The following is a 10963-nucleotide window of genomic DNA, read 5'->3' as shown; positions in this document are numbered from 1 at the left end:
ACCTGTGGAGCAGAAAGCTGTAACTTCCCTGTACTGTGTAAACTGGGTTGAATTCTGTTCACTGTCTTTGAGGATGATGGGTGCTGTTATGACATGATGCTGACTTTTTACTTCCAAGTGCAAATATTGTCATAACTATTGTGAATTGGACTCAATGGGCGGTATCCTACAATCCACACTGAGGTGGCTTTGGAGTAATGCATGTTTGAGGGAGCATGTGCTGAGTAACCTGTTGGGTCGTTCACCCATTGTGTTTCCACCTCTGACTGCACCCACCAGAGACACAGAAGCAACAAATAACAAGTGTGGGGAGCTGCTGTGATCATATTAATGGTACTAGGACCCAGGTTGTAGGAAACTTCCCACAGGTACCTGGAGTCAGCCTCCTGATAGCCGGTGATTGTGGGCCAGTGAGTCTACCTTTATCTTCCCTGTCACTCTCTACAATGATAGTCTGGCAGCTGTGGTTACCAATACTTTGTAAAGTTTCAGACATTTTCAAAGGACACCTCCATCTCTTGCAGCATTGTTGCCAGTAGGACAATTCTGTGAGTCACCCCGTCAGCCATTTGGACACTTGGTCTAGACTTCATCTTTGGTATATGGTGCTTCCGCAGACAGCTTCTTTAACAGGGTACCTTCAGGACGATCACTAAGGTTGGTGACCAAGTAACACCAGCAACACTGGAATTTTCTTTCGATCTTTTCAGATATTCCTCAAAGGTTGTGCCCAGAATTCCCACTTCCCCAGTTAAAACCCCAGTTAATACCTTCACAAAGATAACCTGAAATCCATTTTCTCCTGTGGAAAAATGACACTAAATTCAAGCTGTGACAATCTTTTCACCGACAGTAAAGGTAATTCTGAGATGTTCAATTTGTCGTGTTGTTTACTCAGCAATTCCTCCCCTAAGGTTATTTTTGCTGTAAGGAAGAAACAAGTACTATGACATTGTTTAATTCTAATTAACCAATTATACCGCAATCCTAGTAAATTACCTTTTACAGTATCAAAAGCAGTGAGATTGAAAATCTTATTCATGAAATTTTACACAATCAGATGTATTCTAGATGGTTGGAAGGAAATTTAAACTTATAGCTTCACCACAGAATTACATAAATTATTCCCTCAAACAGTGCTATTTTGTCATAAAGAACAATCTTTATAATTATGGTATGGAGTAATTCCACTGTGGCCCAAACATGCCACTGAACACACGGATGGAATCTACACATAACCAGTCAGGTTGTAGGAGTTGAATTCCGATTTTGCTGCTTTTGACTGAACAGATACAGCCGACGGAGCAGGCGCAGAGCGGTTGGCTGCAGGATTCTGGTAGGACATTGGTCGTCTACTGTAGGGCTCAGTTCTCCTACCTATAAATGACAGGGACAGCATGACTCCTCCAATGACGGACAGCATCGCGGCAACGACCCCAAGGTACAAAGACTCACCAATCTCAAACTTGAGGTCCCCAGGAATTAATGGGTTGTTGAAATTCAGTATCACTCCATTCATTGTCCATGCCACTGGCACCAATCCTGCTAGGCCAGCTATGATAAAGAAAACTCCTCCGGTGCCAGCAATCTTGTCTTTTATTGGAGAATCCTTGGCACACACTGTGCATTTCATGCCAATCACAGAGATTGTTATAGCCAGTAATGAGACAGAAACTGAGGTGACCATCATGGCACGGGCAGTTTGCAGGTCTGCCGGCAGTTCTAGGACGGAGTTATATGTATCACATTGGAAGACACCAGTGCTAAACATGGCACATTCCCACCACAACCCTTTCATGTAGACAATAGCAGTTACGACATTTGCTCCAATGTGTGCTGTGATCCTCCAGTGGGGCATAATAGTAGCTGACAATGTCCCAACCATGCCGATTATGCATACGATCAAAGCTACTAATTGTATGGCAGTGTTAGCCATTGTGAGACTCAAAAGACTTTCCTCAAAAATAGTTCTTGTGTCCTTACAGGATGCATCCAGTGCAAAACTCTGCTTCAAATGCCTGTTGTTCCCGTTAGTGACCTGGCTTCATGTGTCTATCTGAAACCATAAAGATTAAAGTTTTATTGATGACTGCTGAATAAGTGACCTTGGTCCCTTAATTACCTGCAGTAACTATGCTTAGCAAATAATAACTTTTCTTTATTGAACTTCCACAAAAAGCTGAATTTGAGCTATTTATTACAGGATGCTTCAGTTTGAAACCTTCCATTCACAAATGACTTTACCATCTGCTGTCCTTTTATCGGCGCACATTCATATTATCACTCCATTTTCTTTAGATCTAAAGGGTAAAGTAGCCTGAGTTGTGATTAAAGCACATCTGCTATTCACTGTGTTCCTCAATGGATATACATCAGGGAAGGTAAAACCACTATGTATCTGTATAGCTTTTGTGGAAAATAGTTTGTGGAATCCTCTCGGAAGTTGAAATCTGTTTATGAATCAGGGATGGTCATATTAACCGTTTAGCTTTTACATGGAAATATCATTAACACTTAATTAAAATTCACATGATAGTTGACTGCCAAGCATCGTTATACATGACAGTTGTCATTATCCAGGAAACAGTTATGAAGAATTGTTAGTGTGTGTATTGAATCAAGATGCAAAAGTATTTTCTCTTTGGAGAATCCTGAATTCATGGCTGCTGGTGCCAGCAAACAGAAGAGCATCTTGACCTGATATCTCAGCATTTGTCCTTCAGCTATCACTTTCAATGAGAATGCTCACGATTGGATCTTCAAAGAATTTCCCAAAACACTCATGATGCCGTCAGCACCATTGCTCCACCTGCCCCCTTCCATGGTGAGGCATGACCCATTGTAAACCCTGGCCTCAGGACCATTCTGCTAGCAAGCTGCAGGCGTGAAGCTATTATCTCACTGTAATCCATGATGCTGGTAAAATGTGAAATTGACCTGGAGATCAAGTCAGAAAAGTTAAAGAGGTAACCCAGAGTGTGAGAGGGGAGAAAGGCAATGGGGCAGACAGTTTAACTTAGAAACAGGAGGAGAATTACTATTTCTGTTGTTTTCACCAAAATAAATTTGTAATGTACCTGCATCTGAGTATAAGTGGTTTTTGGTATTGTCTTTTAAGACAATCTCACTCACCTGTTTGCACCAATGTTCCTGATCTACTATGTGGGTGAGTGGCTCCAAAGCAGCCTGCAGGCTTTGCTCTAATAACACATAGTACAAAATGTTTAAAGCCTGTGTACACTATAAAAACCCAGACATAATTAAATTGTAAAGGAAATATTGTACACTCTGTTTCAAATCCTCAAAACATATACAGCACACTGTCTATTTACGTCTGAAAGTGAAAACCAATTGAATACGAGGAACCCTCTGTTTGGAAAAAGTTTGCAGCAAAGTGTGTCATTACTGTGCAAGATGTTTCATTTAGGTATTAAGCACATAAGATTACATTAGCTATAGTGTGGAAACAGGCCCTTCGGCCCAACAAGCCCACACCGACCCGCAAACCACCCGGACCCATTCCCCTACATTTACCCATCACCTTACACTACAGGCAATTTAGCATGGCCAATTCACCTAACCTGCACTTTCTTGGACTGTGGGAGGAAACCAGAGCACCCGAAGGAAACCCACGCAGACACAGGGAGAATGTGCAAACTCCACACAGTCAGTCGCCTGAGGCGGGAATTGAACCCACGTCTCTGGTGCTGTGAGGCAGCAGTGCTAACCATTTATGGCTGCCCACATATTGGGTAAATTTTAAATGTCAGTGCCAACTAATATGCAGGGCTGTTTTCTCACTGGGGCAGTAATTTCGATGTCTGTCTCTGTCTGATTATCAATGTTCACAGAATCAGAGTGAGGTGAACTCACCCACAATGTGGATGAAGATAGGTCCATAAGATCATAAGTCCATAAGATATAGGATCAAAATTAGGCCATTTGGTTCTTCAAGTCAGCTCTCCCATTTGTTCATGGCTAATATCGTTCACAATTCTATTTTCCAAGTCTTTCCTTCAAACACTCAGTTTCTTGGTTAGTAAAGGGATTATCTATCTCTGAGTTAAATACACTCAATTGGCCTCCACAGCCCTCTGCAGCAATGAGTTCCATAGATTAACCATCCTCTGGCTAAAGAAATTCCTCCTTGTCTCAGTTCTAATGGGTCATACCTTCACTCTGAGGCTGTGCCCTCAGGTCCTAGTCTGTCCTACTAGTGGAGACATTTTCTCCACATTCACTGTATCCAAGCCTCTCAGCATTCTGTTAGTTTCAAAGAGATCCTCGCTCAGCATTCTGAACTCCACCAAATACAGACCCAGAATCCTCAACTGCTCTTCATATGATAAGCCCTTCATCCCCGGGATCATTCTTGTAAACCTTCTCTGACCCCCTCAAAAGACCAGCACATCTTTCCTTAGATATGGGGCCCAAAACTGCTCGCAATATTCCAAGTGCAGTCTGACCAGAACTTTATACAGTCTCAGGAATAAATGTCTGCTCTTGTATTCTGGTTCGCTTGAAATTATTGTCAACGTTGCATTTGCCTTCCAAACTGCCAACAGAATCTACGTGTTAAGCTTAAGAGAATCCTAAACTAGAGGTCCCATGTCCCTTTGTGCTTCAGATTTCTGAAGCCTTTCCCACTTTAGAAAATAGTCTATGTCTCTATTCTTCTTAACAAAGTGCAGAAACTCATACTTGCCCACATTGTATTCCACCTACCATTTCTTTGCCTACTCTCCTAGCCTGTTCAATCTTTCTGCAGTCTCTACACTTCCTCAATACTATCCATCCCTCTACCTATCTTTGTGTCATTATACTTTTATTTTAGGTCACTCATAATCTAAGATCATAACATACATAATCTATTTGATTTAGGTCTGTCCAAAGACTGGTAATAGTGGGGGAAATCCAGACTTCAATCTTCCAGCACAGCTGACAATGGATAGCAGTGCTGCACCTTTACATAATTCATCCATTCATAACAACTCTCACGCACTGCTTATAGGAAGCAGAACAGGAAACCAACCCCATGATTCAATTTGGTGCAGACAACATAATGAGTAAAGACGATCAGAGTAAAAAACAAAGCAGGTTCGATGAACTCGGAACTACGCCTATTAAGTAATACACATAGAAATGACTCGAGGGTATGACATGAAACATGATTTTATTGCAATTTGTAATGAGTTGTTGATCACAATTGCTTATTTTGTATGTGTTTACCCGAACAAATTAACAAGCTAAACTGCAAAGTACATTGATTTCATATTGCAACACAACAGATCAACAAAATACATCACCAACAGCAGGATGCAGTTTTAATAGAAAATAATTTAGTCCATTTTAAATTGCTCTGAAGTTAATATCTTGAAGCTTCTTTTCATTTGCCTGGGCAAAAGGAATATGTTTTGAATATTTCAAATCAATTTCTACATTAACTAGATTACAGCTAATAGAATAAATTGGTGCATCTTGCTCATCATTTTGCATCTAATCTTGAGAATACAAGTTACAGGCTCAAAACTGACATTGTATACCAGATACCTTTTGTTTGCTTTTGGCAATCAGTTCAACAAAGGTTCCCTGGACTAGCTCTTGGGTTGAAACATGATGAGGGGCTCTATAAATTAGGTCTACATTCTGTGGAGTTTAAAATCATCAGTTGGCAACTAATTGAAAGATGCAAGATCCTGAGAGGACTTGATAGAGTTGACATCGATAGTTTGTCTCTCCTGACTTAGGAGTTCGAATATGAAGGCCAATTCTCAGAATAAGGGGACAATCATTTAGGATTGAGTTGGAGATGGCACTTCTTCACAGAAAGGATTGTGAATTTTCGCACTACCTTACCTCAAGGCATTCTGAATGCTGCTTTACTGATTATATTTAAGGCTAGGATAGATTGATTTTTCACTTCTCAGGACGTCAAGAGAGCTGATGGAAAGATAGACTTGAAGGCAAAGATCAGCAATGATAATATAAATATTGGGAATAGGTTGGATAGGCAGTATGGTTGAAATCCAGTTGCCCTATTCCTGATGAAGGGCTTTTGCCCGAAATATCGATTTCGCTGCTCCTTGGATGCTGCCTGAACTGCTGTGCTCTTCCAGCACCATTAATCGAGAATATGGATAGGCAGTATGGTATATTCCTGCTCTTATTTCTTTTCTGTTGTTTCCCTGAGGAATCGTTCGTGAGTATTCAGAACTGCATTTGTTGGCAGCAGGCCTTTTAAAAATATTCATGTGGAAAGAATATAACTTTTTTCTTGTCTGTATTTCTTAAAAATCATTCAGAAAGTACATACATATTTTAATTTTACATGATTAATACTTTTTTAAAACTTCCACTCAAAACAGAGAGCATCTCAGCCTCATTACTGCAGAACTCTGGGTCTCGAGGAGCACATTTTGGTGAAGTAAAGACTCCACGTGTGCTTCCGGAATGTTGCACGACAAAGACACGTCAAAATAACTCTGTGATATAATGTTCATATCGGATTCAGCAATGACATACTGATATTAAAAATATGTGTATTCATAGCAGCGAATTGAATTGCAGAAGTTGGTTAATTGCCAAGCTTTTATAAGCTGAATGGTCAAATTATGTCACTGTGACATGGGAGTTCCTGTAAATAAAATGTGGTGCAGATTATGAAATGCAAATGACATGGTAGATGCCATGGAAATGCTTAAGCTGCCTTTTACATTATCCTTCCATCACAACACATGTAAACAAAAACTGAGGAATTTATGATATTTCATCTAAATGTGTGGCCACATTTTTGCCTTTATAATTAAATCTATAGATTTAATCAACTGCTTAGTTTTACATGCACGTAAATCAAGTTTTACCTACCCTTAAATGAAGCTGTCAGCCTGGTATACAGTGTAAGGTAAGGGTTCACCATTATCTCACTTAAATGTCTTTATTTTCAAATGTGAACCTATGTAGTGGACTCAGTCTATAGCTCTATAGCACCCTTCACACAGAAGTCTAAGCTGTCTTTACCCAATGTATGCATTGTGCTGTTTAGTGAAACAAAAAAAACTGGATACCAATCATGGACAGGACATCAGCCAAGTATTCATCAGCTAAGTTCTATGTATTGCCACTATGGCTCAGATCAGATAAATCAGTAATTGGAACTGGTCACTTTTCTAACTCTGCACTGTACATTCCGTTCAATTCCACACTGAACCCTTGGGGAATACTCAAATGTGACTGTAATGTTACTTTGATAAAACATAACAATTATTAATAAAATTACTGAACTGTTTTCCAATAAAACACAATTCTATTGAACACCTACATTGGTGTAAAATAATAACAAAGTGGATTGTTTAAGAAATTTGATGTCTTACTGTTATATTTAGCTACAACATTATTTTAAAAAATTAGAAATGCTTTTATGTTGCCATGAAATGAAACAACTATAAAAGGCACTTCAAGATTTTCCATGAGATTAGCTTGACCTGTTTTTGTAGCCTACCTGTTTACACATTAGTTAAGGTCAGATGTTGGCTTTCCCATGATGTAAGAGTCCAAAATGCACAAAATTAGAAACACAATAGAGTCATAGAGGTCTACAGCACAGAAAAAAAGGCCCTTCAGCCCATAGAGTCTTTGCTGATTGAAAAAAAGTTACCTAACTATACTAATAACTTTCCAGGATTTGGCACATTGCCTTGTATGCTTTGGCATTATAAGCACTGATGTAAATATTTAAATATTGTGAGGATTTCTATCTCTACCGCCCTTACAAGCAATGAGTTCCAGATTCCTACCACCCTCTGTTAAAAAGATCTTTCTTCCCATCCCCTGTAAACCATGTGCCGCTGAACTTAGATCTCTATCCCCTAATCACTGATACCTCCACCCAGGGGGAAAAGTTCCTTCCTTTCTATTCCCTCACAATTTTGTAAATCACAATCATGTCTCCCTTCAGTCTCCACTGATCAAAAGAAAATGACAAAATCTATCAATTTCTCTTCACAACTAAAAACTGTCCAGCTCAGATTGCATCCTGGTAAATCTCTGCTGCATACTCTCCAGTACTATCGTATCTCTCTTATAATATGGATTCCAGAATGGTATACAATGTTTACCCATAGCTTAACCAATGTTCTATACAGTTCCAGCATAATGTCATATCATTAACCGAACCTAAACAAACAAAACCACGGTTCCAGCACAGGCAAGTTTGGTAACTTCAATAAGTGAGGCAGGAACATTAGCTTGGGAGATGTTACACAGCATTACAAAATATTTGAGAGCTTCAGAAGTGAAGTTAGCTGTAAAATGTATCAGACCATGTCATCGGCATTAGTATATATATGATATAGAACATTAAACAGCAAACACACAGGGTAAACATTGTATAATGAAATTCAACAATAAACTTTGCAATGGAGAATATAAATTTAATTTAGCAAGAGTGTTGTTAAATAGCCACTGGAAATATTTTCCAAAATGTTAACTGTTTGCAGTTTTTTCCAAAATAAGGAAGGAGTAAAAAATCCATCAAATCAACATGATGCTGCTTGCTAGAAAGGGACAACTCTGTAGTAAGGTTGCGTGGAGAAATTAAATACCTCCCACAATAGGTTTTAGTGGGCAGGTTAATGTAATGTGTTCCATGGTCTGGGACACATGCCCATAATTGCACTGAGGGTTTTCCCTCATGTGTGCTTGTGGAGCAGGAAGCCATAATTTCCTATCCTAGCCATAAATGCCGAAGAAAACATGACAGAAGCGCTTCACAGGAGGCTCCCAAGCACTGAGGATGTCACCTAGAAAGGGGACGAAACGTTTGCAACAAAAACTCCCAGCTTGGCGAACAGAACCACAACAATTAGACTCAATGGGGTGGTATCTTACCATCTGCACTAAGGTGGCTTTGGAATGATGGGTGTTTGGGGGAGCATTTGCAGCGTAATATGTTGGGTTGGCCACTTCTGACTGAACCCACCAGAGAGACGGTAAACAATGGACATAGCTACCACTTGGCAGCAGCAGGTAGCCCAATGGAAGCAACTAACTGACCATGTGAGACAGGTTTGGGGTGCTGTTGCGATCCTATTAACAGTGCCAAGCCCCAGGCTATGGGGAATTTCCTGCAGCTCTCTGGAGTCAGCTACTTGGCAGATGGTGATTGTGGGCCAGTGAGGCTTCCTTTTCCTAACCCTGTCACCCTCTGTAATGATAGTCTGTCAGCTGTGGCCACAAATATTTTTTGAGTTTCAGACATTTTCAGCAAATGCCAAATCATGGGCCATTTGTTGCCTAGCCTACACTGCATCTTTAACAATATAACATTTTTGGAGACAGCCTCTTAACTGGCAAGCTCCAGGATGATCACAAAGATTGGTGACCAAGTACCATCAGCAACAGTAGAACTTGCTTTTGATCTCTTCAGTAATTTCTTAAAAACAGTAAGATAGTGTCCAAAACCCTTGCCTCACCATCTGAGCCCCAGCTCTGGTATAAAACACCTCCACAAAGATAACCTGAAATCCAATTTCTTCTTTGGAAAAATGACATTGAATACAAGCTGTGACAATCTTTTTTGCCAACAGTAAAGATAATTCTGAGATGTTCAGCTTGCCATTTTTTAAGACATTTTTTGAGGTAAAAGTCGGATCTGAAGAAAGGAAGGAACAAATACTACAAATACAATAAGCTTAATGCTAACAATTAGTTATACTGCGATCCTAGTAAAATCACGTTTTACGATATCAAATACATTAAGCAGGAGATTTCTTTCTCAAAATTTATAGAATCATCGGTAACTAAATCATGAGTTGTGAGAACGTTTAATCCTTAGCATGCTAAGATCTTTACAGTGAAATTAAGTAAATTCCTCTGAATAGAACAATCCTGTCACAAAGAATACTCTTTATCATTACAGCATAAAGTAATTCCATTGTGGCCCAAACATGCCACTGAACACACGGATGGAAGCTACACATAACCAGTCAGGTTGTAGGAGTTGAATTCTGATTTTGCTGCTTTTGACTGAACAGTTGCAGCTGATGGAGCAGGCACAGGGCGGTTGGCTGCAGGATTCTGGTAGGACATTGGTCGTCTACTGTAGGGCTCAGTTCTCCTACCTATAAATGACAGGGACAGCATGACTCCTCCAATGACGGACAGCATCGCGGCAACGACTCCAAGGTACAAAGACTCACCGATCTCAAACTTGAGGTCCCCAGGAATTAATGGGTTGTTGAAATTCAGTATCACTCCATTCATTGTCCATGCCACTGGCACCAATCCTGCTAGGCCAGCTATGATAAAGAAAACTCCTCCGGTGCCAGCAACCTTGTCTTTTATTGGAGAATCCTTGGCACACACTGTGCATTTCATGCCAACCACAGAGATTGTTATAGCCAGTAATGAGAGACCAACTGAAATAACCATCATGGCACGGGCAGTTTGCAGGTCTGCCGGCAGTTCCAGGACTGAGTTGTAAGTTTCGCATTGGAAGACACCAGTGCTGAACATGGCACATGCCCACCATAATCCTTTCATGTAGACAATAGCAGTTACAACATTTGCTCCAATGTGTGCCGTGATCCTCCAGTGGGGCATAATAGTTGCTGACAATGTCCCAACCATGCCGATTATGCATACGATCAAAGCTACTAATTGTATGGCAGTGTTAGCCATTGTGAGACTCAAAAGACTTTCCTCAAAAATAGTTCTTGTGTCCTTACAGGATGCATCCAGTGCAAAACTCTGCTTCAAATGCCTGTTGTTCCCGTTAGTGACCTGGCTTCATGTGTCTATCTGAAACCATAAAGATTAAAGTTTTACTGATGACTGCTGAATAAGTGACCTTGGTCCCTGCAGTAACTAAGCTTAGCAAATAATAATTTCCTTTATTGCACTATTACAAAGAGTTGAAGTTATGTTTTATTTGAAATTCACTGAAATAATCATTTAAAAGGATTGT

The 10963-nt window shown here is 40.1% G+C and overlaps 2 protein-coding genes across 2 annotated transcripts; both read right to left on the bottom strand.

Moving 5' to 3' along the window:
• Positions 1 to 1228: 1228 nt before the first annotated feature.
• Positions 1229 to 1936, bottom strand: LOC132820072 (claudin-2-like). The gene has a single exon (XM_060831991.1). It carries the CDS (start codon positions 1934 to 1936, stop codon positions 1229 to 1231), a length of 708 nt encoding a protein of 235 aa, XP_060687974.1.
• Positions 1937 to 9969: 8033 nt separating this feature from the next.
• On the bottom strand, positions 9970 to 10677 carry LOC132820071 (claudin-2-like). The gene has a single exon (XM_060831989.1). The coding sequence runs from the start codon at positions 10675 to 10677 to the stop codon at positions 9970 to 9972; it is 708 nt and encodes a 235-aa protein (XP_060687972.1).
• Between the last annotated feature and the right edge of the window lie 286 nt (positions 10678 to 10963).

Source organism: Hemiscyllium ocellatum, chromosome 11, assembly GCF_020745735.1.
Source record: "Hemiscyllium ocellatum isolate sHemOce1 chromosome 11, sHemOce1.pat.X.cur, whole genome shotgun sequence".
In the NCBI taxonomy this organism is placed as follows: domain Eukaryota; kingdom Metazoa; phylum Chordata; class Chondrichthyes; order Orectolobiformes; family Hemiscylliidae; genus Hemiscyllium; species Hemiscyllium ocellatum.
This window is presented reverse-complemented; position numbering and strand designations above follow the sequence as displayed.